General features: G+C 53.7%; 1 protein-coding gene across 4 annotated transcripts in view; it reads left to right on the plus strand.

Moving 5' to 3' along the window:
• Ksr1 (kinase suppressor of ras 1) overlaps positions 1-27,597 on the plus strand; it is a 143,803-nt gene that overhangs the window by 99,550 nt on the left and 16,656 nt on the right. For 2 of the 4 annotated variants that reach the window (XM_076870133.1, XM_076870135.1), the window contains exons 3-15: positions 2,239-2,386; positions 5,912-6,371; positions 8,871-8,875; positions 11,178-11,238; positions 13,570-13,653; positions 14,769-14,830; positions 14,927-15,033; positions 17,818-17,986; positions 20,278-20,319; positions 22,493-22,547; positions 23,293-23,341; positions 24,115-24,494; positions 26,278-26,374. In XM_076870133.1, coding sequence (XP_076726248.1) covers positions 2,239-2,386; positions 5,912-6,371; positions 8,871-8,875; positions 11,178-11,238; positions 13,570-13,653; positions 14,769-14,830; positions 14,927-15,033; positions 17,818-17,986; positions 20,278-20,319; positions 22,493-22,547; positions 23,293-23,341; positions 24,115-24,494; positions 26,278-26,374 — 1,719 coding nt within the window. The remainder of the gene's footprint in view (positions 1-2,238; positions 2,387-5,911; positions 6,372-8,870; positions 8,876-11,177; positions 11,239-13,569; positions 13,654-14,768; positions 14,831-14,926; positions 15,034-17,817; positions 17,987-20,277; positions 20,320-22,492; positions 22,548-23,292; positions 23,342-24,114; positions 24,495-26,277; positions 26,375-27,597) is intronic. The other 2 variants (XM_076870134.1, XM_076870136.1) reach the window with 1 other exon arrangement.

Genomic DNA, 27,597 nt, shown 5'->3' on the forward strand with positions numbered 1-27,597 from the left:
ACAAGGAAAGAAGGGGAGAATCTAAAACCCCATCCAGCCATGTAGCTCTTTGCATTCTGTCTGTACTCACCTGTATCTTAGTGTGTTGTCATTACTTGTTTGCATGACCTCCCCCCTCCTCACTCACCCCCCAACCCATGCTGGGCTGCGCTCCCAGTGGCCAAGGACCTGACTGGTTCTCTGGATCGGCTCCAGGCTTTTTTGTACCTGCTTGAAAGAGGAAAGGCCTGAGGTTTTGGAGTCAGACCTGACGCAAATATTCATCCTTTGTATTAGTTTTCTGTTGCTGCATAAGAAATTTAGCAACTTCAAGCATCACATATTTATTTATTTATCATTTTTCCTTTTTTGCATCACATATTTGTTAGCTCACAGCTGTGTAGGTGAAAGATAGACAAATCCAGACCAGCTCTGCTCCCTTCCCTGCTTAGGTATTTTTACAGAACTAAATCAAGTGTCAGCCAGGCAGGCATCTTTTAGGGAAACTTTGGGGGAGAATCCACTTCTAAGCTCACTTAGGTTATTGGTAAAATCCAGTTCCTTGTGATTTTAGGAGCAAAGTGAAATTTCCTCTCTGACTTCTGACGGTTTCTTGGAATAAACTGAGAGAGACAGATGGAATTGGAGAAAAGACACATGAGCTGATTGGGTGCACAGAGTCAGTCACGTATTGTACTTATCCACTAGCCCAAAATGATTCCGAAGCTTCTATCCCCCTTTGTCTGTAGGGGAGGGGAAGAATGGGGAATGCAGACAATTTTGAGAGATCCTAAGAGATAATTTGGTGAATTGATGGTCCCAGAGACAAAAATTAGCTTGCGAAATCATTCTCTTTGAAATTTGAGTAAGCCCAAGGGATTGACATCCTCTTGCAGTGGAAGGCCACTGGTTACAGTCCCAAGTCCTCTCATCTGAAATAGATGGTGGGATTTCAGATGGGGACAGAGAGAGCAGTGGTCCCTCTTGCAACCTGGTCTTAATGCAGGTAAGGGAACTCAGAGAATCTCTCCTTGCACCTGGGTGGGAAAAGCAAGCCAAGGTTAGAGGGACCTGGATTCGGAGCCTGCTCTTAAGACCTTTTAATTTCCTTCAGATCAAATTGCTCAGCATGGCCTAAATACATAGTAAATTACAAAGCCATATATTGACAGTCTCCTACTCTGACCCTCAACATGATTATATGTTCAAGGCCCCCATTTCAACTTTGTTGGCTGTCTGTCAGGTGTCACCCTGTCTCCTAGAGGCTACATGAGAGGCCACCTGTTTTCTTCCCTGGTTCTCCATCTACAACGTCCACACCAAGTTCTTCTGTGTTATGAACCAGAAAGAACCCCTTGCTTTTGAAGGGCTCTTGTGATGAGCTTAGGCTTACTTGGACAGTTTCCCTTTTGGCATGTAATGTAATATAATCAGGTATAGCACCAGGGACGGAGGTCTTAGGACCACCTTAAAATTCTTCCAACCAATTGGACACAATGGCCCACGCCTATAATCTTGGAGAGTCTGAGGCAGGAGGATCGCAAGTTCAAGGCCAGCCTGGACAACTTAGTAAGACCCTCAGCAATTTAGTGAAACCCTATCTCAATAAATAAATAAATAAGAAGGCCTGGAGACATAGCTCAATGGCAAAGCATTCAGTCTTCAGTATAAAAAAAAATTACAATTCTTCCCCTCATCCATTTTCTTCTCCTTACTACCTGAGTGATTCTGTCTGGGTAATGTGGCTTCTCTGACCCTCAGGAGTTAGAGAGCCCAGTGGATGATCTGACTGCATTAAATAGGACCTGTCTGTACCTGGTGAGGGGTTGTTTTTTCTCCTTCTTTTGCTAAGCCAATTTTATTTGAAACCCATGCTGTTGGATTCAGATGCAACACAGTTGTAAAAGGGCCATCTTTGCGTTCTAAAAAGTCGTGACTATTTGTAACTTTCCTTTGCCAAAGAATAGCAAGAAACTAGGGCAGCACGCGCCTATCCGGGCCTTTCTGTTGCCCCGCCACCCCACATGCCCCAAAGCTGGTGTCTCCACTCAGCTGCTGTCTCTGGGAGAGCGGAGGGTGGGGGTGAGAGCGCTCTGCCTGTGTCCACAGACAAGTGGTGGCTTCTGGGCGGAGGCCCCACCAGCAGCTGGCCCCTGCCACTCAGCCCGAGGAGGCCTGGCCAGGCGGAGGAGGCTGAGGCGGGTGGTGAGGCTTCCCTGCTCACCCGGCTCTCTGGCTGTCCCTTCTGTGCCCCCCCAGGAGATCCCTCGAGAACTCACCCTTGATGCCCTGCTGGAGATGAACGAGGCCAAGGTGAAGGAGACGCTGCGGCGCTGCGGGGCCAGTGCCGAGGAGTGTGGCCGTCTGCAGCAAGCCCTCACGTGCCTGCGGAAGGTGACAGGCCTGGGTAGGTGGGGCCTGCTTCCCTCCCCTTGCTCCAGGCCTCCGCACCTGCCTGCCTCCCCAGGCCTGGCTGGTTCTGGGGGGAGTGGGACCTCTGCGGAGGTGGGCAGTGGGGCTGGGCAAGCGTGGCTCAGGGTATCCGGGGCAGCCTGGAAAGGCCAGGGTAGAAGTTCAGAGGTGTGTGTTGGGTCTGGGCCATGCCAGAGGCCTCCCAGGGTCTGTGGGTTCTGGAGCCCAGGTGATCTGGCCACTCTCAACCCTGGAATGCTTTAACGGTTGTTAGGAATCCCTGACCAGCGCATGGGGCCAGCCCAGCATGATCCCCACCCACCCCTGGGGACGCAGCAGGGTCAGGCCTGGTACCTTCCACCGGCTTCCTGCATTGGAGTCCTGGGTATCCCCATCAGCTCCTCCCCGGCTCCGGGTCCCCATCAGGGGCCTGAGCTTGTGTGCAGAAGACCCACACTGCTATGAGCTTAGCTGAGCCAAGCACAATTAGAGAAACTGTAGGGCATTTCAGCTGGGAGTGTGTGCAAGACTGTCTGTCCCTGGCCAAGTGTGTAATCCTGGCATTAGGAGGAGGTCCTGGGGAATTATTTGCAGGCTTTCTAAAATCTTACCTTGGAAACAGCTTCAAATGCCTGACTTAACGCTCCTGCTGCCACACAGATAAAGCTTTAAAATGAGCCTAATGAATGGAATTAGGCCCATTTTTAATTATCTGAGCCGCCTGTCTTATCTCCTGCTGCCTGAGGCTTAAGAAAAGCACTGAGGTTTAGATTCTCCTTGATTTTTATTTCCCCCCCAGAGATGACTGGGTTTAATTTCTTCCCTGGCCGCATTATACCAAGTCCTCTGAACACAGAGTGCTGTGCAGAGAGTTTCACTCAATGAAGAAAATCTTGACACTCCAGGCAGGTGCTGGACATAAACATGATAGAAGCATGGTTAGCATTCTTGTCCTCATATTTTACAGAGGAGGAGACAGCCCAGAGAGGGAAGAGGGTGTGGTCAGGAACACACAGCAGTTTGTATCAGAGCAATGGTTGAGCCTCAGACTCCAATGGTAGTGGAGTAGGACTTGCCTCCCGAACTGAAATCTTTGGGATGACTCATCAGCCCTCCCTCTGGGATGCCTGGATTTTAAAGAACTGTAGAGGAGCCAGCTGTTGAGTGGTAGTGAGCCATTTGAGTCATGAGGGCTGCTGTCTGCCTATCCCAGATGCCAAGTTGGGAGATCACTAATTTCTTAAGCACCTACTGTGTGCCAGGCACGTGGCTGCAGTTCAAAGTTTTGGCAGCATCTGGTGAGGTGTCTGGGATCCCCCACCTGGCATGGGCCAGAGATGAACCTTGAACTTTGGTTTCTCCTTTAGAGGGTCCTTTGTCCACTGTGCCCAGGAAGAGGACCTGGAAAAGAGACCTTGACCTTTTGTTCTGGATGGGGAGACCTTGACCCTTCAGTTCTCCCCATCTCTTACCTGGACCTTTTGCAGGTTCTTTCTTTCACTCAGTCTCATCTAGACCCCTGCATCCTGGGCTGGGATGTGCCCAGGATGGGGGCCTGTGTCTGCCTGATTGTGACTGTACTTCACTAGCACCTGCGGGGGGAGGGGGATTGCATGGGTGCCAAGAATGTCACTTGAGGAGGTCATACATTCAGAGCTAGTCCCAGTAAAAATGAGCCATGAAATTCAAGCGGCCTCTGCATGGCCACTTACAACTCATGCTCCTTGTTCACTTATTTAACCACACTGTGCCTCAGGTTCCCCGTCTACACTGGAGATAATAGGTAGCAGCAGCCCCTTCCTCACAGGGTTGTTGTGAAGATGAACTTAGTTAAGGGGATGTGCTTAGATTCCCTTTCCAGAGTTAGACCTGTGGAATGACGGAGGAAAATGTTAATATCATGTCCCTTGTGGTGTCTTGTCTTAGGCGAGTGAAGGGCAATTCTCTATGCTGGTGAGTAATGATCATTCCTGCCCATCTGCCCCATGCTGTGTCCACGGCAGACATCACTAATCAATCCACCAACTCTTCTATTGAGTGACTCTGGTCATTCTCAAGCAGCCCCACTGCCAATCGACTGGTGTTGCCCTTCATATCTCTGATAGTGATCCAAAGAGGTGGTGATTAAATGGACAATTTGAAGAATTTGGAGTTTGTCTCCTTTGGCGGCAGACTTGTGCATAGATTCATGGGACTTATTTTTTCATCCTCTCAACAAGATACATGTGCCTGTCGCCTCCACTAGGCCAGCAGATAGGCTCAGCCTTCGCCTCAGCAGCAGTTCTAAAGGACCAAGCCCCACGGCAACCGAAAGGCTAACTCATTCTGCCCCGTTGTTTTAGTCAACTTTTTTGCTGTGACAACCAAAAGGCCTGACAAGAACAATTTTAAGTAGAACAAGTTTATTTGGGGGCTCACAGTTTCAGAGGTCTTGATCCATAGATGGCCAGCTCCATTCTTTGGATCCTGATGGGAGGACCCAAGGTGGAAGAGTGTGGTGGAGGAAACATGGCACCAGGAAGCAGAGAGAGAGAGAGAGAGCGCGAGCGCTGTCCTCATCAGGATAAAACATATACGCCAAAGTCAGGCCCCCAGTGACCCACCTCCTCCAGCCGGTACACCCTACCTGCCTTCAGTCCTGCTCAGTTAATCCCTGCTAGGGGGTGAACGCACTGATTAGGTTAAGGCTCTCCTAACCCCATCATTTCTCCTCTAATCCTTCCTTCATTGTCTCACATGAGCTTTGGGGGGACAACTAGTGTCTAAACCATAACACCAAGTGACTCATGACTGAAAAGTCATACTGTGAAGGCGGAGGGTGGGGGGCAGGCAGGCTCTTTGCAGAGGTGATGAAACTCACTAAGAAACTATGAATTGTGAAAGCAACACCCCCAAGCCACAGGGGGCCATGTGGGTGAGGCTTGACCACCTCTGAGGACCAAGAACTCATTGCCTCCAACGCTGTTCCGCTGGGTCCAGCCTCCCCAGCGCTGTGGGAAAGGAGTGGTGTGTGGTCAAGACCAAGGGGCTCAGCTCCCATCCCCCCCACTTTCATAGCTGTCTGACCTTGCTCGGTGCCCGTGGCCTCTCTAAATCAATCATAGGGACCTCCCCTGGACACCAGGGCGAGGAGAGCACTGCAGTGGGGGAGGACCAGGGGAAGGGGGCGGGTGCAGCTGGGATGAATGGACCACCCTGCCCTTCCCTCCACACCCCCGGCTTTCTTTTCTAAGGTAGGGTTGGTTCCCAGTTTGCTGCCCCTGGATGCGACAGTAAGATCCCTGCACAAGTCCTTCCATCTCTGGGCCCGTTTCCCCTGGGCACAGCACAGACAGCAATTTCTGGTGGGCAGCTTCAGGCTGAAAGTGCTGTGGGGAGGTAGGAGGCCCTCGGAAGCCAGGTAAGGTGAGGGCTGGAGCCTTCCACTGAGGACTGGTGCCAGCCTCTCCAGACCCTGGCTGTTGGATCTGTAAATCCCTCCTGCCCCCAGCTGGGTGTGACTCGACTCCTTGGCCCACAGGAGGTGAGCACAAAGAGGACTCAGGCTGGAGTTCGATGGATGCTCGGCGAGAAAGTAGTTCAGGCCCTTGCGCCGATACCCTCCCACCTGCCAGCCTGCCCTGGCCACCGGGGAGCTCGCAGCTGGGCCGAGTGGGCAGCAGTGGCCAGGGCCCTCGCTCCATCTCCGTGTCAGCGCTGCCTGCCCTGGACTCGCCAGCCCCTGGCCTTGGGGAGGGCCTCTCGGACACCTGTATCCCCCTGCACGCCAGTGGCCGCCTGACGCCCCGCGCCCTGCACAGCTTCATCACCCCACCCACCACGCCCCAGCTGCGACGGCACGCCAAGCTGAAGCCACCACGGACACCCCCGCCGCCCAGCCGCAAGGTCTTCCAGCTGCTGCCCAGCTTCCCCACGCTCACCCGGAGCAAGTCCCACGAGTCTCAGCTGGGGAACCGCATCGATGAGGTCTCCCCGATGAGGTGAGTTTGAACTGTGGACAGAGAAAATTAACCAACAGAGAAGAGTATAAATTTAAAAGCGGAAGGTACCCCATCTCTCAGTCTGTCCCCTGACACTGGATTAGCAGTTTGGATTGAAGCCCACTAGATTTTTTTCTTTACATATACACACAAATGAGATAGTGCTGTGTATCAGTCAGGGTAGGCTGAGTTAGGCTGCAGTAACAAACAGCCCCTAAATCTCCAGGGCTTCAAACAGTAAACGTTTATTTCTCATTTGTACTACTGATCCATAGTGGGTCAGCCTCCTTCCAGGTCACAGGCAGGCCACTATAGCCATGAAAAAAGTGCATTCTAGATGTTGTGCACTGGCAATTAAGTTCAGTTGGATTTCTGCATCTAGGAGTTGTACGTCTGAGGATCCAACCAATGTGGGATTGAAAATATTGGGAAGAAGAAACTTATCTTGTTGCTAATGTATAGTATGTAGTTAAACCTGTGATGGTTGTGTGTGTACTGAACATGTATAGACTTTTTTTCTTGTAGTTGTATTAGGTATGATAAGTAATCTAGAGATGATTTAAAGCATACAGGAAAAAGTGCATAGGTTAAACTAGGTGTCGTGGTGCTCCTGTCATCCCAGCAACTCAGGAGGCTAAGGCAGGAGTCCTACAACCTCCAGGCCAATCTCAGCAACTTAACCAGAACTTGTCTCAAAATAAAAAATAAAAAGAACTGAGTATGTGGCTCAGTAGTATTGTAGTAGTAGTATTCAATCCCCAGTACCACCACCACTACCAAAAAAAGTACAGAGGATATATATATATATATGTAAATACTATGCCATTTTATTGAGCATTTATGGATTTTAATATCCATGAGTAGGTCTTGGAGTCAATCCTGAACCAATTCTCTGTGACACCAAGGGACAGCTGTACTGTTTCCTAGAAGTTGTTACCATCCATAGCTCTCACAAACAAGAGAATCAAACAATGCAGTTCTCTTATGTGCCCAGAAGGGGAGAACTAGAATATTTGGCTCAAATATCTTCATTATTTATTTTTATTTTGAAGAAGTGGTAGTCACATGATCCAAAAATGCAGTAGCACTATGGCTTCATGTCCATCTGTCACTCAGGGGTGCATGGTAAAGGGCACCCCCACCATTTTTTTTCTAAATATATATTTTTAATTGTTGATGGACCTTTATTTTCTTCACTTATTTATTATACGTGGTGCTGAGAATTGAACCCAGTGCCCCACACATGCCAGGCAAGTGCTTTTACCACTGAGCCACAACCCCAGCCCAACCCCACCATTTTTACTGAGTAGCCTGGCTCCTCTTTCAGGGATCCAGCAGGTTGTCAGTTGTACGTATTAGCTGTCATAATTCATATGACCTTGTTTTAAAACCTTATCTGTATCATTTCATTGCACAGTTTAACTTGTCCTCTTTTGAGGGACCTTTAAATCACTCTCCTTTTTGCTATTTTAAAGCCCACTCTTGAGGCACCTGGCTTCTCTCCTTGGCACAGGCACCCCTTTTCTAGAAGGTTCCTCAGGCCCTGTTCTATCGTGGGCAGTGGAGTGGGGCTTGCTCTCCCTATCCTGAAGCAGGGATGGACCCTGGAGAGCTCTGATTTTCAATGCGCCAGAGAAATCACGTGTTCCCTGTGCGGCTGCTACAGAGCAGGCTGTCCTGCAGGGCCTGGGTCCTGTGCAGATGTGGCTGAGGAGCACAGTGATGACTACCACGTGGGCAGAGCGGCCTCACGGTGGACTCAGGCCAGAGCTCATTTCTCCTGTTCTCCTGAGAAGAGGGTTAGGAGGCCCTGGTCCTGTTCCTCTGATACAGTGGGATACAGGGCGTCAGGCCAGTGACATCACTGACCCTAGATCCTAGGAGTCTTGAGTTCAGCCACCCTCCCCTGGGCCACCAGAACCAGCACTGACAGGGATGCTCAGGCCACCTTGGTGAGCCTGGAGGGTCGATGCAATGTCCTCCTTCCCTCCAGCTCCTTGCATCCCTGGGAGCAATGGCAGCCCCACAGGAGGCATTGCTCAGAGTATGTTCCCCCCTGGCCCTTCTTGGGGGCCACCTTCCTGCTCTGCATAGCTGTTATTCCTGTCCTCTTTCCTAGCCACAACTTGGCCAGCAGACCAGCCCAGCTTAGGGGTCATGTGACTTAAGACTCCATGAAGCTGGGTTCCTCGGCTATGAGCTGGGGTGGCCTGTCCCACGCCGGCGAGGCTTCGGGAAGCTGACAAATTAGAGTGCCCAGCACAAGGTGGTGTTTCAGTGTCCCCAGGAGTGCTCTCCTGGCCCTTCCCATCGAGGACACATTCTTTCCACAGAGCATGCAGCAATTCCCACAGCCACTCAGCCAGCCTGGCCCCAAGCCCAGCCTCTGTCGCTCGTCCCAGCCCCTGGCCTGCTCCCTCCCCAGGGGTGGTGTTCTAGGGACATGCTGAGCTGGTGTGGTGACATAATCCCTCTCTCTCTCCTTTTTGTCTCCTCCAGGTTTGGTAAGAGTGATTCATTTTCATCCCTTCTGCCACCTGGAGTCCTGTCGGTGGTGCTGTCCCCATCGGGGGTGGACGTCTCTGACCCTCTCTTAGCCTTAGTGGCCTTTCCATAGTCCAGAGGCACTGGCACCGGGAACCTCTGCAGGAAATAGTCACAAGACAGGTGGCCTTAAAATGAGCGGCAGAGAACCGGGTGTGGTGGCACAGGCCCGTCATCCCAGACACATGGGAAGCAGCAGCAGGAGGCTCACAAGTTCAAGGCCAGCCTGGGCAATGTAGTCTCTTTGTTAAACATCTCATCCCACACTCCCCATCTAGCTAACCTCCACGTGCAGTTTCTTTCTCTCTTACTACATCCTTAAAAAAAAAAAAAAAAAGAAAGAAAAAGAAAAAAAAGAAAAAGTGCTGGGGCGTAGAGCTCATCGGTAGAGTGCCCTGGGCTCAGTCCCCAGTTACGGGGGCAAAAATTAAAAATGATGGGCGGGCCTTAGCCCAGCCAGTGGCTGCTCTCTGGGAAGTAGAGGCTCTAAGAGTGTCACAGTCCTCCACAGTCCAGCGACGAGTCCTGTCTCCACACTGCTCTCCCTGCAGAGACCTCTGTGGCGGACCCTTGCTCTCTGGGCTGCCATGATGGAGGAGGGAGGTGCCATTGGCCAGGTTCAGGTGGACGTGAGCTGTCCTCAGAGCCCTGGCTGGTGTCTCAGGACCCTACCCTCCAGGAGAGAGACATTGCTTGAGGCAACTCGGACTTGGAGGGTGCGGATGTCCTCCCAGGAGGGGAGGAGGAAGACCAGACAACCCTGGACCCCCTTTTCCGCCCCTCCACCTCCAGGTTGGGCACAGAATCTGGCATGTCCTGCAGGGCCTCTCGCGCGGCAGAGCCGGGGAGTCGGCCATGCCTGGCATCTGCTTTTAATGGAGTGGAAATGCAGGGGTGCCTGGTTTTGCTTGAATGAAATAGAAGTTTCTTTTCTTACCATCCGTAGCTGGCTAAGGAGAGCGGCTTGGGGGCAGGAAGGGCCCCAAGAGGAGGCAGGGTTGAGGGGGCAGTGACGGAGCTGCAGGGAGCTGCTGCTGGAGCCCCAGGGGCAGGGCATATGAAAGGAGAGAACCTGCATGTCCCTGTCCCCAGGGAACACACAGGAGTCCCCAGACCCTTAAGAAAACCTCAGAGATATGTCCAGTGAGTCCTGTCCCCAGACAGCCTGGGCCCTGTCATCCTCCTGTTGCTGGGGTAACACAGGAACCACAGAAGCAAGGCTATTAGGCCTTCAGGGCCACTAGTGCCATCCAGATCAGGAGCAGGGACGCCTGGCATGCATGCCATCTCTTGTCCCTGTCCCCCACCTGTGGCCAGTGGTACAAACCACAGGTTGCGTTTGGAGCCAGATAGTTGAAGACTCATTTGCCCCTTGTCTGTCTCTCAGGCTGGCCACCAGCCCCTCCTGGAGCCTTTGTTTTGACAGCCTTGGGTTCTCATGGGACCCAGGGTGTGGAGGGACCTAGGGGGGAGTTGAGAGGCATCAGCCCTGTGGCAGATGAGCCAGAGAGCCCCAGGTGATAGGATCGTGATGTCCCTGATCTTCAGCTTTTTGTCCCCATCAAAATCCCCTTCGTGTGAGAAGGATTGGCACTTAGTGAGCACCAGCTGTGTACAGGGCAACGTTCAGTGACCCAGATCCACCAGGCCTTAAACACTGGTTCTTAGGGGGACCCAGATCAGGAGAGGCGTCCCCAGGATGTCCTCCGTGGAGGCAAGCAGAGGGGCATCTCAGAGCCTGTGGCCCTTCTTTCACCAAGGAAAGAGGGTACCTGAGATGTCCCCAGTGCGGTTGGCCACGTGGGGCTTCATATTGTCCCCGCTCTTCCTGTCTGGATCCGGCAGGGGTGGCTCTCAGGAGTGTTCTCAGGGTGCCTCTGGAGGAAGGGTACAGGCTGAGCTGAGTGGCTAACTAACCCTGTAGCCTCCATCCAAGGTCAAGGTCAAGGTCAAGCTTCCACTTCCACCTGTGCTTAGCCTCCTGCCTTCAAGGCTGACCCCACAGGGACACAGGCCAAGCACTGCAGAGGCAGGTGGCAGCTTCCACCAGAGAATAAGCCCAGCATGAGGGAGGTGGCATCCGTTCCCTGGCCTAGCTGGCCTGTCCCTATCTTGATAGGTGTTGGTTCAGGTAAGCATTGCTCTACTGTGTGACACCTAGCATCCCTTCTGGCCTGCGACCTCTGAACTGCAAGGTCACAGGCATAAGCTGTCCTAGGCAGAGCTTCCTCAGCTTGCCCAACCTGACCTCTTTCCCTGCAGATCTTCCACATGGATCCCCACAGATGGTACGAAGGGACATCGGCCTCTCTGTGACACATAGGTGAGTCCAGGTAGGGAGGGGTGCAGAGCTGGGCTGGGACCAGAGGGTGCTGGGAGGCCCACTGACGGGGGCATCTGTCCTGGCCTAGGGTTCTTTGCCCCTAGCCTGCCTGTCTGTCTCCTCGAGTGACACAAACCTGCAGCCACCTCATCACCAGCCCATATGGACTTGCTGGGCCTCCCCTGCCCCTCCTGTGCCTCTTTCCCACTCTGCTGAGGGAAAGTGCCCTCTCCCCTTCCCAAGACATGGGTCCCAGGATAAATAGGGTCAAGTCGTGGGAAGGAGGAGCCGAGAGCCTCTTCCACACCCTATGACGACGTGAGGTCCTGGGCTGGACGCACCCATCAGGAGCTTTGTGGAGCTTGCAGAAAATCCGCATTCCCAGGCCTGCTCCTCATCTGGATATTTAACTTTCGGTAACTGGAGCTCACAAATGTAGAAGAGGGCTGATGTGGGCCCGTGATATGGACTGTCCAGAGGTTTGGCCTCAACGCTCCTGAGGCTGTGTGTGTGTGCAGCCCCCAAAGGTCTGGGTGGTGTCTCATGGCCCCTGGGTGGCCAGCAGGACAGTGTCTTGGGACGCCCATGCTCTGGCTGTCCCTGTTAAAGGCTGTGGTAAGCGTGATAGGGAATGCTCTCAAGGGTGCTGCCCCTTGCTAAGGCCTGTTTCCCAGAGGGCAGTTGCAGGTCCCCAGGATTAAGCCCCATGTCTGAGGTCACACTCAGTGAGACAGAGCTTGAGTCCAGAGAGCTCTGCTTGGACCCTTGTCAGAGCTGGGACATCTGCACCCATAGCCTGGGCAGCAGGGTCCGGGGCACCCATGAACAGGGAGGCCAGGCCTGTCACCTACCTGTCCAAGCTGGCTTTTGGTCTATGTACTAAGAATCCTGGGCCTGCCTAACTCCTAGGGGTGGTCATAGTGACCAAGTGAGCAGACAGGATGCTACTCACATTCCTCCAAAAACTAAAGATCTGTCTGCTCTTGGTCTCTCCCCCCACCCCCCATGTGGGCTGGCCTGCAGGATTCCACCTGCTCCAACCGCATCCTGCCTTCTAGGCTACCTTTTGTTTTTCAATGTTTTAAACTTGGGGCTGAAAAGGCACTCATGTATTCAAAATCTAAGAGGTTTAAAAAGGAAGACAGAAAAGTCCTCCCTCACCCCTGTTCCTGGCTCCCCAATTTCTTTTGTATGTATCTCCTAGAGAGATTTTATAATTACCAAATATGTATGTTTGGTTTTTTTGCTTTTTATTTTACACAAATAATGTATATTATACGCACTATTTTGTACTTTGCTTTTTTTTTCTTTTTAAATTATGTAATTTGGGGCTGAGGCTGGGGCTCAGTGGTAGCACACTTGCCTGGCATATCTGAGACACTGGGTTCGATTTTCAGCACTGTGTATAAATAAATTTAAAAAAAGGTCTATCAACAACTAAAAAAAATATTTTAAAAAAAATTACATAATTTATTTAGAGCAAAATGCACGTGTGCATTTATGTACGTAGATCCTGTTGAGACCAGGCCGATGCAGATACAGGAATTCCAGCACACCAAAAAGTTTGCTTTGGCTCTTCGCAATTGATAATGTCACCACTGAGCAATCACTACTCGTGGCTACCGTCATAGATGCGATTTTCCTGTGCTTGAACTCTGTATTAATGGAATCATATTAACATTATATGATATCAGACCTTACTTTTATCAGTGGATGATGAGACTTGAAGCTTGCTCGCTATTTGCACAAAAGGAGTTTCCTGGTTTTATTTTCTGGCTGCAGTGTTCTTTTCTTTTTTTTTATTAAGGGACAATATTCTATATAAATTCAATCCTTTGAGATATTCTTGATGATGCCTTTTCATTTGTTTATTTATTTTTAATGTGGTGCTGAGGATCGAACCCAGGGCCTTGCATGTGCTGGGCGAGCGCTGTACCACTGTGCCCCAGCCCAGCCCCAGCCCCAGCTCCATGTAGTGTTCTTTTGTATGGCCGGAGCCTGCTTTGGTCAGTCACTGGTGATGGCCACAGGTCATTTCTGGTCTTCCTGCTGTATTCATACTGCAGAGATTCCCTGCTGATTTGATACCTGGGGGAGGCTCTGTTGGTAAATTCCTAGGACCCAGTTGCCGGCTCAAAGGGGAAGCCCATGGGTGATTTTGATTGCTGTTGCCAAATTCAGCACCAGTGACCGCACCATTTGGAGAACGTGGACACTGGTGACTTTGTGGCTGGGAAATCTGCCTGGTGGGGAGAGTGATGGCCCCTGGGAGAGGTTTCCTGGGGCTCTGGGATACAGCCCCAGGAACCCCTCTGTGTCCACCCGCTGCAGGTTCTCTACCAAGTCCTGGCTGTCGCAGGTCTGCCACGTGTGCCAGAAGAGCATGATGTTTGGAGTGAAGTGCAAGCACTGCAGGTGAAGGAGGAGGGTGGGAGGGAGAAATGCTTGGAGTTCAGGAGCAGTCCTGATACTTCATCCATGGCCTCAGGTCAAGTCCAAGGTCAAGAGTTCCTTATAACCTGCTACCCATAATCCCATTCAGCACACCAGGCCTCCCTAGGGGAATTGAAGTGAGGCACCCCTGCAAGAAGGGGGTATTTGAGGTGGGCTTTGAAGGATGAATAGAAGTTTAGCAGTTAGACTAGGGGAGAAGGAATCCAGAGTCCGGGAGGAAAGTGGGGCCTGTTCTGGGAACTGTAGGGAGTTCTGAAGTTCAGCCTTACACTTCAGCACATGAGGGGTCGGAGAGGAGCAGGCAGGGGTAAAAACAGAGTTGGCTTCTGAGTGGGCAAGAGTGAGAAGAGAATGTAGATTCTGTATAAAATCAGCTTTATTTTCTCCTAGCATTGTAGTTTCTAGTGGGAAAGAAGGACAAGTGGACAGCCGATGACCCACGGCTCAACCCACACTGTTCCCTATCCTTGGCTTTAAATTGGGAACTCCAGCTCCCCTTATGTGTTCTGCGTGGAGAGCCCTGGATGGCCCCAAACTCCACACTGCCCTGCGGCAGCAGTGTAACATTGTAGGGCACCAGCTGTCAGCCCATTTTACTGATGAGAGCACTGAGGCTGGGTGCAACCACCAGAACCTAGAGAAGCAGCCAGCTCTTTTCATTGCTGAGCTGGGAGCTGACCCTTAGGCCACACAGCAGGGGCCTGAGTCCAGGGGCTGCCCTTGGGACCCCTGGGGCCTTTGGGTAATGCAAACATTCTCATTTGTGTTTTGTAAGTTCAGATTTGCCTCAAGCAGGCAAATCTGAAGGTGGGTGGCAGGTCATCTTCTCTTTGGATGGGAGGAATGCATGTGTGACCTGCGGTGAGTCACAGGGACCACGAGGACCTGGTAGGGAACTGCAGAACATGGCAGGCAACAGGCAATGGCAGCTGCAGTTAAGGTGGAGTGTTGTAAATTTGGAGCTATTTGTTGAGAAGTTTGTAGAAACTGAGGCAGTGGGGGGGGGAGGTGAGAGCTACACAGCTGCTCTGATGACTGCAAGCCCCGCCCAGCGCTGACTCTGCCCCCTCTACCAGGTTGAAGTGTCACAACAAGTGCACCAAAGAAGCCCCGGCCTGTAGAATATCCTTCCTCCCACGTGAGTGCCCCGCCCTCTCCCCTCTCCCTCTGGGGGTCTGGAACCTTCCTTAGCGTGGTGTGACCCTGCTGATGGGTTTCCTCCCTTTTCCGACAGTAACAAGGCTCCGGAGGACAGAATCCGTCCCCTCGGACATCAACAACCCTGTGGACAGAGCAGCCGAACCCCACTTTGGAACCCTCCCCAAGGCACTGACGAAAAAGGTAGGGTCTGGTGGGGAGCTGCCCGCTCCTTCCTGCAGGGCGCCCCCCAGTGGAGGCTCGGTGGGGATGCAGGACCGGGCACTCCGGGCCAGTACCTGTGGCTGCGGTTGCCTGGACGGATCCTGTCCTGGCCACTCAGCAGGCTCTATGTTCTATCCAAATGGTGGTTGTGCAGCTTTGGTTCCCACGCCCTTTCTTCTCCTCTGAGCCAACATTTCCTGAGCACTTACCAGGAATTCTCCATTGGTGATTCCTTTGACTCTTAAAATAGCTCTGAAGGGGCCTGGGGCTGTGGCTCAGGGCTAGAGCGCTTGCCTGGCACGTGTGAGGCACTGGGTTCCATCCTCAGCACCACATTAATTAATTAATTAGTTAGTTAGTTAATCAAAGTTTTTTTTAAAAAGCTCTGAAGGGCACCTGCTGGTATTACCTGCATTTTTCCGCTGGGGAAGCTGAGCCCAGGGTCCCCCGAGAGCCTGTGTGCCTTTTTGCTATGTCTTCATGAATGGGAGGAGGGGTCCCTCTGGCCTCTTTGGTAAAGGCTGGGGTCCCATTGGACGGCCCCGCCCTCAGGAGCTATCACCCTCCAAGGACCCCACAGCTCAGTACCATCACCTTGAGCCAGGAGTTCAGCAGCCGTAGGGGGATATTCAGGTGCTGGCAGGGCCACCGCCCTGGGTGTGAGTGGTGGCAGTTCGTCCTGTTCGCTTCTGTGACCTTGAGTGAGCTGCTTGACCTCTCTGAGCCTCAGTTTTGTCCTGGGTGAAGGGGGGGTCATGGTGCTTCGTTCACGGGGTGTCCTCCGGCAGTGGGAATGTTCACAGGGTCACACGTAGGGCTGGGTACCGTCTGTCACCTGTTATTTGTGTCCCAGCCTGTGACAGAGAGCTGAAATTCTTCAGAGACCTCAGTGCCCCCCAATGCCAGCCCCCCGCTCCCACCCTGTCCTCTCCCTTCCGGCTCCTGGGGCCCCCTCGCACAGCCCCCACCCCAGGCTCAGTCACAGCCTGGCGCGTTGGCTCCTGCCTGTCCACCCTCAGCTGCCTATCAGTGCAGTGGCCTCTCCAGGGCCACCTCCGGCCGCCCTCCTGCACACACAGCTGACCCCAAGGCACTGAAGCTGGTGCTGCCAACGGTCTCTCTCACCACGCCTGGCGCAGCAGCCCCACAGTGTCCTTCTGGGGTCCTGTTGATAGTCATTGTTATAACACGAGCTGCCAGTTGCCGGGGGCACTGGCTGAGAACGGGGTTCATCCTACTTCTCTCTGACCTCTTCTTCAGCCCCTTCCCCCTCCGCGCACCCCATTCCTCTTTGGCGCAGATGCCCTGGGAGGCTGGGCAGTATCTTGCTCCCCGTGTTCCTGATGCCTGCCTTGGGAAGCATTTGTAGGGATCATCAAGTGGATACCCCCATTTTATGGGTGACACACTGCGGCTCAGAGAGGTTACGTAGTTTGTCCAGAGTCACACAGCTGCTGAGAGGAGGAGCTAGGACTTGGCCTGTCCTCATTGCCACTGTTGAGGCCGAGGACCAGTGGAGGGTCTTGAGCCTCCTCCTTTAGATGGCAGTGCACAGGGTCGGCTTGCTGACCAGTGAGGCCCACTGCACCAGCTCAGGTGGGCTCCATCACACTGTGCATCCCCCAGTCTGCAGGGCCTGCTGAGGACACAGGTTGAACTTGGCACTTGGCCCTATTTTGAGCAACTCCCTCCTACCCTCTGAGGCACTGTGTCCAGGAAGCATTGGTTAGCCAGGCCTGATGAGCCACCTTGAGCCTTATGCTTGCTTTGGGGTGCGAAGGGAATGACAGTAACGTTCAAGTTGGGACAACAGCGGGAACCAGGCCTGACCAACAAACCAGCTCCTGTGGTCACCTTCTGGAAGCTTCATTCCAGCTCTGGAATTCCTGACCCTCCAGGATGGCTGGTCGCACCAGCCCAGGGTATTGCTCTCTCGGGATTTTGCAGCTGTATCTGCACCGAGAGTCCCAGTACTCTAGGGACAAGGTCTGCAAAGACAAGGACTGTATGCTCCTCATTTTCTCCCTACTTCTAGCAGAGCCTGCCACATAGTAGATGCTGCATAAACTTTCGTCAGAGTCTGGATTTAATTCATTAAAAAAAAAACAAAAAAAACCTACTCTGCCCAACTCAGAACCAGGCAGGCACTGGGGTGGGAGAAATGTCCATCCAGCAGACTACCTGAGGACATCTGCAGTTGACAAACTGCAGTTACAGTGCCCTGAGGAAGAGCTGCTGGGAACTATGGGAGGAACTAGAGGAGGAGCATGGTCCCATTCAGGGTCCAAGAAGGGCCTCTGGGAGGAAAGTGTGTTTGAGCTGAAATAAGAAAGATGAACGGAGCTGGGCGCGGTGGTGCACACCTGTAATCCCAGTGACTCAGGAGGCTGAGGCAGGAGGATCGCAAGGTCAAAGCCAGCCTCAGCAACAGCGAGGTGCTAAGCAACTCAGTGAGACCCTGTCTCTAAATAAAATGCAAAATAGGGCTGAGGATGTAGCTCAGTGGTTGAGTGCCCCTGAGTTCAATTCCCAGTACCCCCCGCCCCGCCAAAAAAAAGAAAGATGAACAGGAGCCTTTGAGAGCAGGGTCTCTGTGTGTGGCTGTCCCCAAATATTAGACCTGGAAAATTTTAGTGCTGGAGGGTGGGATCCTAAGGGCCCCTGGCTGGCCTCCTTTGCAGTGGGAAAGTGGGGGCTCCTGGCATGTGGGGGGCAGCCTGGTGGGGCAGTTCAGCCCCCCATTCCCCTGCTCTGGTCCTGCAGGAGCACCCTCCCACCATGAACCCCCTGGACTCCAGCAGCAACCCCTCCTCCGCCACGTCCTCCACGCCCTCCTCGCCAGCGCCCTTCCCGACACCAACGAACCCCTCCAGCGCCACCACACCCCCCAACCCCTCGCCTGGCCAGCGGGACAGCAGGTTCAACTTCCCAGGTACCGCACTTCTGGGCTTCTCTGGGTTCTCAGGGGTGCAGTCAGAAGACCCCTGGCGGGTTCAAGGTCGAAGGCCGCCACTGTCTATGTGATGCTGACCTCAAGGGCAGGAGCTCTGGGGTTGGTGAGGTTGCTGCACCCATTTTACAGATGGGGACACAGAGGTTCAGAGACGAGTGGTTGCCTGGAGTTTTACAGCCTATAAGAGGCAGGGCCAAGCCCATGCCCCCCAACACACAGCAAGCTGAGTGTCCTTGGCCTAATCCCCACGTTATCCTCCTGTGCTGTGGTGGCTTCTGCTGGGCATTATCACTCACTCAGGGCGGTCTTCTCGGCCCCCCGTTGGCATAGCGGGCAGCATATTGAGCCAGAAAGCCTAGGACAGGGCTTTTGGACCTGTCACCTGCACACTCCACAGTTAGGGCCAGCTACCCAAAAGAGACCTCTCGCTTCCTTCCCATAAAACAAGGAAACCATGTCAAGTTAGAATTAGGTGGTACCCCTGGTACAGATGGGGACACCGAGTCCCCACAGGGGCACTGGGGGAGTAGGCCTGAGCCAGGGCTGATCTCTAGTGCTTCCCACAGCCCGGGATGCCCCCGGGTCTGCAGGGAGCAGCCAGAATCTCTGTCCTGCCAGAAGCCCAGCCTGGGTGTCCTGCCTCTCCCAGTGGCAGAGCCAAGCCTGTTCACGGCTGTTGGGACTCAGCTGCTGCCTGGGCTCCTCTGGCAGCTCCTTGTGCTCTTGTCTCAGCCTCGGTTTCATTTGCAGTCCCAGAGGAAGGCAGGGGAGCGACTGTGACACTCCTGTTTGCTCCAGGCCCAACGGCAGACCCTCCGCCCTCTTGCACTGAGGGGTCCAGCCAGGCCCCCATCATGATCCCACCAGCCCCAGGCCCAGGGGGACAGAAGTTCAGCTTTCTCTGTGCCAGGAGATGCCCCTGGGGCTGCACCCAGCCAGCAGCAAGCCAGGTGACTTCACTGGTCCATCTCACCAGGGTCCTGGGGACCTCGTTCATGGGTGGTGAGACCGATTTTGTAGGGCTCTTTCTCATCGGCTTATTTCTTGGCCTTAATATGCACGTGGCTGGGTGTCTCCGGACACGAATGCCTTGGCCCAGCGCCCCCACGCCTTCCTGCAGGGCAGCCAGGGCCCATTTGATTTACCTCCTCTCCTGTTCTACTCTGTCGTTATTCACTGAAATCATCCCTTTTCAAAACCACCTAGTTTGGCTTTTCCTAAAAGGAAGGGCCTATTTGAAAAACAATAGCTACAGGAAAAATTCCTTTTTTGTGATATCAGCCAAACCCTGTCCACTTTCACTGATGTCCCATAAGGGGCTGGACCCTCATTGTCCCCTGCATGGGGCCTTACTCTTCCTGAGCTCTTATTGGACCATTGGGGCCAACCTCTCTGGGGCCAGGGTGGGACAGTAGTTAACCTGGGGAAAGAACTGGGTCTCCTGCTGTCCACCTGCCCTAGGCTGCATAGGAACAGTGTCGTTGGCCCTCGAGGGTGACCCTGGGAAGGTGACCCTCATTTTCCAGTGAGGCAGCTAGAAATGTTAATTGACTCCCGAGGTCCCAGAGCCCCGTGGTGGAAGGGGGTTGCTTTAAGTTGCGGGGCAAAGACACACACCCGTCATTCTAGCAACTCAGGAGGCTGAGATGGGAGAATCACTTGAGCCCAGGTGTTCAAGGCCAGCCTGGGCCACAGAGGGAGACTCAGTCTCCAAAATACAAAACAAACAAGAGGAATAATTCCATATCAGATTCCAGAACCCCAGTGCATCCCTTAGAGAGATTTCTATGGGAGGAAATGGGATGAGGTTGAGGCACTCCAGGGGTCAAGGTGGACTGAGGGGTAGGAGGCCGTTCTCCCACACGTGACACTGTTAAAACTTTCTCAGAGCCACCACTTTCGCTCATTGTCTTCCCTCCTGGGCTCCCGTGCATTCTCCAGAGCAGGAGCGGGGTCCTGGCTTTTTCCCAGAGCAGATTGCTGGACTGGGCTGTGTATCAAGGTGACACTGAGCCAGGCCCTGGAATCCCAGTCCTCCAGTGGGAGCCCCTGTACCCTGGGGCTCCTGTGGCACCCATTTCTTTCCTCTTTGCCTCCCTCCTGCATGGCTCAGCCTGTCCTTGCCAGGCCTCCCACCTGAGGTGGAGTAAGCTGGGCAGGGCCGTCCCAGCCCAATAACCAGTTCCTGTCTCCCAAGCCCACGTGTCCCCCTCCTCCCTGGCTGCGTTTGCTGTTCTGTGTGTGTGACTCACCTCCTCTTCTGTTTAAAGCTGCCTACTTCATTCATCATAGACAGCAGTTTATCTTCCCAGGTGAGTCCTTTGCATGTTTCCACTAACTGACCCCTGCTGAGACCCCCCCCCCATCCATCCCCCCCATACGGATGCCCTCTCTCTGGGTGCTGGAGCCCATCATGGCTGAGCAAGGGGGGCAGGTGTCCAAGAGGAGGGCCCTTTGGCTGGACAGTGCCTTGCTGAGAGGGACCCTGGAGTCCATCCACTCCAGCCTCTTGCAGATAGACTTCAGGCCACTCATTAAAGGTCACACCACCAGGAGGTAGCAGAAGCAAGGCTAGAACTCGGGGTTTCCAGAACGAGGGGAGAGGGCTTTGTTGCTGATGCTGCATGAACACCTGTCCCCATGTCCTTTCCTACACAATGAGAGGGAAACACTACTTAGTTTTACAGAAGGGAAGCCATTGGGGGAGGTCTGTGGCCTTTGTTCGGTCAGCAGGCCTCACCTTTCTGAGCCTTGTCCCACAGTGCCACCTGCTGGCCACCCTCGGGACTGCCTCATTGTGCAGAGTTTAAAGGAGAGAATCAAATAAAGACAATCCATGGATGCTCCTTCACAAAAATTGTTTTGCACACCCTGGAAACCTTTGTGCCAGCCTTTGCATCTGACCATATGCCTGCCCCTAAGTGTTTTATAATGCCAGCGCTTTCTTCTCCAGCTGAAGACGGCAAGCACCTTCTGTTTGTAGCTAGTTGTTTATTCTCTGAGTTAAACAAGACTGTCTTGAAGTCACAGTATTTTGGTTATTCCGGGATTTTTTGTTCCCCATCTCAGCTCCATTAGGGAGTTGGCTTGGAGAGCTTGTGAGTCCTTACCCACGTGGCTCTACTTGGGTATTTGCAGGCCAGCAGCGGTCAGGACCCGGGGTCAGCGTCCATAGGCGGCCCTGTGCACAGCTGAGCTGCCTTTTACGGTTTTGTATCTGATTTTGTTGCCCCACTCCATGCCTCCCCAGAACCCACCTAGATGCTACCTCTAGGACATGTACAGAGGAGTGCCCCCAAATTGGGAAAACATTGTTCTTCTAGAAGCATCCATTTTGCCCTGGAGATGTGTCAAGGGCAGGGGAAGGAAATGCTTATAAAAGCAAAAAAATGAACATGTCTTGGGGCAGAATGCACAACATTCTTAACTTTTAAGAAAAAGTATGAGCCTTCAGAGATGTTTGCCCTCCAACCTGGGCTGTTTCTCCCCAAATCTCCCACTCCCCCCCTCCCTAGGCATGTGCTAATCTTCTGTGGGAACATCCAAGCAGGGTTGGGTGGGTGGGTGGTGGAAACACTAGGCCACTCCTGGGGTCTGCAGACATGAAGTGGTGATGTCTAGGGAGGTGCTAGCAGAGTCCAGAGCCCTAACTGCACAGTTGGAGTGTATGGGTGCGTTGTCCTGATAAGAAGGCCTACAGCTCCCTCAGCTTCTCCAAGTCTGTGAGGACCTAGAGATGCTCACGCCTGGTTCCTTTGACCTTGAGAGGTAGCTTTGGAGGAAGCGCAGGGCAGGTCTCATGGCTGAGCAGGGAGGGTCTTTGTCCAAGGCAGGAAAGGGCTGCTGATGGCTTGGGCCACTGCCCTTTCCAGGGATCATAGTCTCTGTGTAGCTCTTTGTTCCCATGTCAGGGCCTGTCTGTTCTGGAAACGCCCCCAGGCCTGGGGTCAGCCTCCGTTGCCCAGCTTGGGCCCCCTGACATGTAGAGGTGACTTGCTTCTGGCCTGAGAGCTGTGTCACCGGTGACCCAACTCCTGAAGGCGAGGGGGTGGGGCCTTCACTCTAGAAATTCCTGCAGCCGCTTTGGACACCAGGTGTCCCTGAGGAGCCCACAGGCTGTCCTGGAGACTGGCTCTGCCTCAACCAGGAGGTCCCTCTGGCCACCCGCCCCAGCCCTCGATGGCCCCATTAGCTTTTCCACTGCGTGCAGGGTGGGTTTGACTTCGGGGACTGGGGTTCACCGAAGCGTCGCCCTCTTTTTCTACCCCAGGTCCCTTCCTGGGATGGAGCTCTGTGGACAAAACCAAGGGCTGAGAGCCTGAGTCTGTATCAGGTTTGAGAGACGAACCCAAGTTGGTCCTGGGAGAAGTGGCCTGGCGGACAGAGGCAGCCACTCAGGGGACATCCGCTTCCCTGGCTTCAGGCCGGTGTCTCTGGAGACGTGGAGAAGGGGTCTCACACCTGTGTTTGTTTTGTTTCCTCCAGACATTTCAGCCTTCCCGCCGCCAGCCCCGCTCCCCGACTCGGCCGACAGTGCCCGGTAGGCACCCCTTCTCTTTCGTGAGTCTGAACCCCAATCCCTAACCCCCACTCCAAAACCTTCGACCCTCCCATCCTGGACAGCACCGCGCACCGAGCCAGCCAGATGGAGAACGCGGGCTCACTCACCTGTGTTTTATTTGCCCTCTATCAGCACAGTTAGCATGGGGTGGGGCTGCATGTGACCCAGGAGGTGGACAGAGGGCACTCAGCGTCAGAGCCCTACTGGAACTGGCTCCATCAGGGCATCCTTTCTCCCAGTCGGGCTGTGCCAGGTGCCGACTCCCATCACCTCCTGTGCCCTAGTCCAGCGAAGCTGGCATCGCAGTCGATGTCTCTGAACCCACAGCCAGCTCAGGGCCACTGAGTTCCATAAGGTCACACGGGGAGGAAGTGACAGCTAATTCTCCAAGGCCAGGCTGTTGGATTCTAAGTCCTTCCTGTGTGTACTCTGAACCCGTGTACGGCAGTGACAGATCCGAAGGGGCCTTGATGGTTATGTCCACCCCCCTCTACCCCCCAGCCTCTGTCACCTCCCTGCACACTCAAGGCAGGCTGGAGAAAAGGCTGAGGCTGAGAAGGGTGCACCTGGTCCCTGGCCTCTGCCTGTCACCACAGCATCCACCCACAGATGGCTGGGTCGCAGTGAAGGTCCAGGCCTGCCTGGTGGCCTTTTGTCTCAAGCCCAACCAGGGAGTCCCCTGCTCAGCCCAGAACCTCCTTAATCAGGCCTGTCTTACTCTTAGGCTCGACGACCCACCCAAAGCAGATGTGTTGGAGGTTCCCGAGGTGGAGGTAAGCCAGGGTAACAGACCCACCGACCGACTTTGCTTTACCCTCTCGGATCATGGAGGGCTCTGGGGAGAGAGAGCGGGTGTCTCACCCTGGCACGGGCTTCCCAGATGCCTGCAGATGTGCAGAGCAGGGAAGAATGATGAAGGATGCCCCAAATCTTCCCCTTGCTCTTCTGTTCTGGAGGCTAACTGGAATAAGCTCTGGGGTCTCAAGGTCCCCACTTCCTGTCCAGAGCCCTAAACTCAGCCAGTCTGGGATCAGGTCAGACGTCTTCGGGTGTCAGCGCTTGCCAGGTGATTCTGATTTCGGGCAGGTTCAAGAACCACCGTCTTGTCCACTGAACTGAAGTGTAAACTGAGCCTGGATCCCTGCTGTGCAGAGCAGCATAGGGTCTGTTCCTGCTGCCCTGAGAGAGTTAGGAACTGTGTTTAAACCACACAATATCAGAAGGGTGGCTGGGTTACATCCTCCACGCCAGGGATGTCCAGGCCCTTCCAAAACAAATTAGATGCTGCTCACGGGCGAATCTTGGAGCGTAAGCAGGATGAAGGATCTGGCGATCACTTGGGTCAGCAACCATATTATGAAGGACTCTGAGGCCCAGCGATGATTAATGACCTGTCGCTGTCCCCAGCAGAGCAGAGCAGAGTGGCAACTAGATCCCGGCCCTCCTGACCCCGTGCTTCTCCTCCCTCACCTGATGGGGGCCCAAGGACCGAGGAGAGAGGACCTGGACCTGGTCCCCTCTCCATGTTTTCCCACTTCCTTTTCAGGCTGAGGAGCCAGAGGCCGGAAAGTCAGAGGCAGAAGATGACGAGGACGAGGTGGACGACTTGCCCAGCTCCCGCCGGCCCTGGCGGGGCCCCATCTCTCGAAAGGCCAGCCAGACCAGCGTGTACCTGCAGGAGTGGGACATCCCCTTCGAGCAGGTGGAGCTGGGCGAGCCCATCGGGCAGGGCCGCTGGGGCCGGGTGCACCGTGGCCGCTGGCACGGCGAGGTGGCCATTCGCCTGCTGGAGATGGATGGCCACAACCAGGACCACCTGAAGCTCTTCAAGAAGGAGGTGATGAATTACCGGCAGACGCGGCACGAGAACGTGGTGCTCTTTATGGGGGCCTGCATGAACCCCCCCCACCTGGCCATCATCACCAGGTGAGCTGCCCGGGAACCCCGGGGAGGCGGGAGGTTTTCATTAGAGGCATAAAGAAGAAAAAAAAAACAACCAATGGGAGTAAATGCCCCACTCACCTAGCCCCAATGTCATTGCAAAAATAAGTGAGCCAGGCTGGGCGGGCACACGCCTGTAATCCCAGGAGCTCGGGAGGCTGAGACAGGAGGAGCACAAGTTCAAAGCCAGCCTCAGCAACTTAGCAAGGCCCTAGGCAACTCAGGGAGACCCTGTCTCTGAATAAAATGCAAAATAGGGCTGGGGATGTGGCTCAGTGGTCAAGTGCCCCTGAATTCAGTCCCCGGTACCTAATAAATAAATAAGCTGATCTCTCTCTAAGGATACAGAAAATTACAGTGTTCCATAAAAGGTACAAAGCGTAATCCAGTCTACTGCCTCCCCCCGCAACTGGGCACTTCTCCCCCAAGATGGATAAACACCAGCATACTTTCATTAAAACAAAGGAGTAGGCATGTGCTCATAGGAGTTTTTCCTTTATAAAAATACACAGGAAAGATCACACTGGTTCATACTTGCTTTTTAAACTTGGTTATAGTTCTGAGGTCCACTTTTCTTTCTCTATGCATTGACGGTGCTGGGCATGGAACCCAGGGCCTCATGCATGCTGGGCAAGCACTTGACCCCTGAGCCACACCCCAGCCCCTGCCACTTTGACATGTATCGCCCATTTCTACGGCAGGAAGTGCCCACTGGTGCCCTGCACCCACAGCAGTGTCCCCTCCCTGGAGCAGCAGGGCTGTAACCCTGGACCAGCTTTGCCCACAGCATCTAAGAAATTGTTGTTTACCTTAAAATCGGGAAAAGCAAGATGAGGTCATTAGAGAAATTTGGAAATATACATGGAAGTTTCCAGAAGAATCTAAGCATCACTTTATTTCTATCAGGGCAAGAGATCCCTCAGTAACATTTGTTGACATTCCCCATACCCGGACCCTGTGCTTGGAAAAACAACAATGTAATGAACAAAATAAAAATTAATTTCCATTTGGCTTCTGTCAGAGATCCGTGTACCCACTCCCCAGGCCTCCTGAGCAGGGAGCCCTCCCCAGGGGCATGCAATTCCAGCCAATGCAGGACAACCTGATGCCTAGGGAGCCTGGTTGTGGTCACACCAGGTGACGGTCCCCAGGGTCACCTGCCAATGTCCGTCCATCCATTCATTCATTCATCCTTCCCTCTTCCTCTCAATTCCACGAGATTGGAGTCAGTGGAACAGGGGAAAGAGCTGCCCGTTCTCTTAGGAGACCCAGGACACAGCTGCTTTGCCGGATATCACTCTGATGCCCCTGACAGCTGTCCCGCTGCCTTCTCCCTAGTTGCACATTCTTTATTTAAAAAAAAAGGCTCTGGAATCTAAAAATAATAAGAACAATAATGAGCATCTTTACCGTGACCCTCAAAGCCTTTGTGTGGCCTCTTGTGTCCCTCAAAGGCCTGGTTCTCCCCTTTTGAGTTTTCCTGCTTGTGGTCCGTCCTTCCTACTGAGGGTGGGCTGGCTGCCCTGACTCCTGGGAGCTTTGGTGAACTGTTTCCTCGTGCAGGGTGGCAGGCCTCTGAGTGTGCAAGTGAGCGTGCTCCCGAAGGCCTGCCCAGCAGGATTGGTGTCGGGCTTGGTGAAGGTCATTGATGTTGAGGGGTGCCGAGTCCTGAGGAGGCAGGTGGGCCCCGTCCCCCCCATGGCTCCACAGAGGTAGGGTCAGGCCGTACCAGCCCCAGACCTCTAACTGACCCCACCACCCTCGACAGCTTCTGCAAGGGGCGGACGTTGCACTCATTTGTGAGGGACCCCAAGACGTCTCTGGACATCAACAAGACGAGGCAGATTGCTCAGGAGATCATCAAGGTAAAGGGGTGTGCAGCTGCTGGAGGACGGATTTCTGGCTGGTCCCAGAGCACCTGGCCCCCCAGTCCTGCTGTCCCTGCTTGTGCCGGGGTGGTTTGGGGTGCTCTGCCTCGCCTGCTAGCTGGAGCTCCCAAGGTGGGACCCACCCTCTTCCTTCTCAGAGTCAGAGCTGTTCCCTTGGTCAACATCGATAGAATTAAATTAGTTGGAGAGGTTCTCAGCTATGCTCCGAAGACAGTTTGGCTCCTGTTCACACCAGCTGTGTGACCTTGGGCAGGTTGTTGCGCCTCTCTGAGCCTTGTAAAATGGCGATATCAATACACCCTCCCTCGTTGGATCTGTGCAAGGATAAAATGCAGTCCTCTGTGCAGAGAGAATTTGGCACAAGGCAGGGCATTTGTTGAGGGTCTATTTGGATTGGTGACTGAATGAGGGGACTGGGATAAGGGGGCTGGTATTTAACTTCTGGGGCACAAAGGGACCCACACTTTCTGCCTTAAAGTTTCCACATCTAAGTTCTTCGAGGGCAGGCTCCCCGGGCTTCCTTGCATCATTTCAACAGTAATTCCTTGAAAGTGAAAGAAAAGCTCATTGGTTGCTTTCTTTAGCAACAAAGAGGCTCAAATAAAAATTAGAATACTGATGGGTGGGACTTCCTCTCTCTCCTCCTCGGTTTGTGCTGAAAAGCTTTCTTCTACCAGCGCCACCAAGTTTCCGTTTTGTCTTTCTCACATCCCTGTTCTCCTGCCTGCCCCCCCCCCTCCTGTTCTGACCTTCAGTCCATTTTGTGCACGTGGAATCAAAAATCACAGTGACATCTGTGGACGAACCAAGTTTGCCACGTGACGTGTCCCCATGGCTAAGCATAGGCCAGCGGGAGCCGGGGGAGGTTTCCTCTTGCTTCCTCCAAGTCCTCCGCCCTCCCCACTCCCCCAAGCTCTCTCCTGTCCTCCGAGAGCTGGGAGGCTGCCTGGCTCTTGAGTCAGGATCAATGACACCTGGAGATTCCAGGAACCAGGAGGGAAATTACTAAAAGGTCTCAGAAGCGGCCTCTGCCGGCTTATTTGATTTCTTTCCTGCTGCGAAACCATCTTCTTCCCCTTTGGGCCTTCCGGCCACAACTTCCTTCATACAGTCATCTCCGATGCTGTCGGGGGTCAAGCCAAGTAAAAGGGGCCTAACTGTTGGTTAGGAGAGGGTTTGAGGCCAGGAGTGGCCACGGA

This window comes from Callospermophilus lateralis, chromosome 11, assembly GCF_048772815.1.
Source record: "Callospermophilus lateralis isolate mCalLat2 chromosome 11, mCalLat2.hap1, whole genome shotgun sequence".
NCBI classification, from domain to species: domain Eukaryota; kingdom Metazoa; phylum Chordata; class Mammalia; order Rodentia; family Sciuridae; genus Callospermophilus; species Callospermophilus lateralis.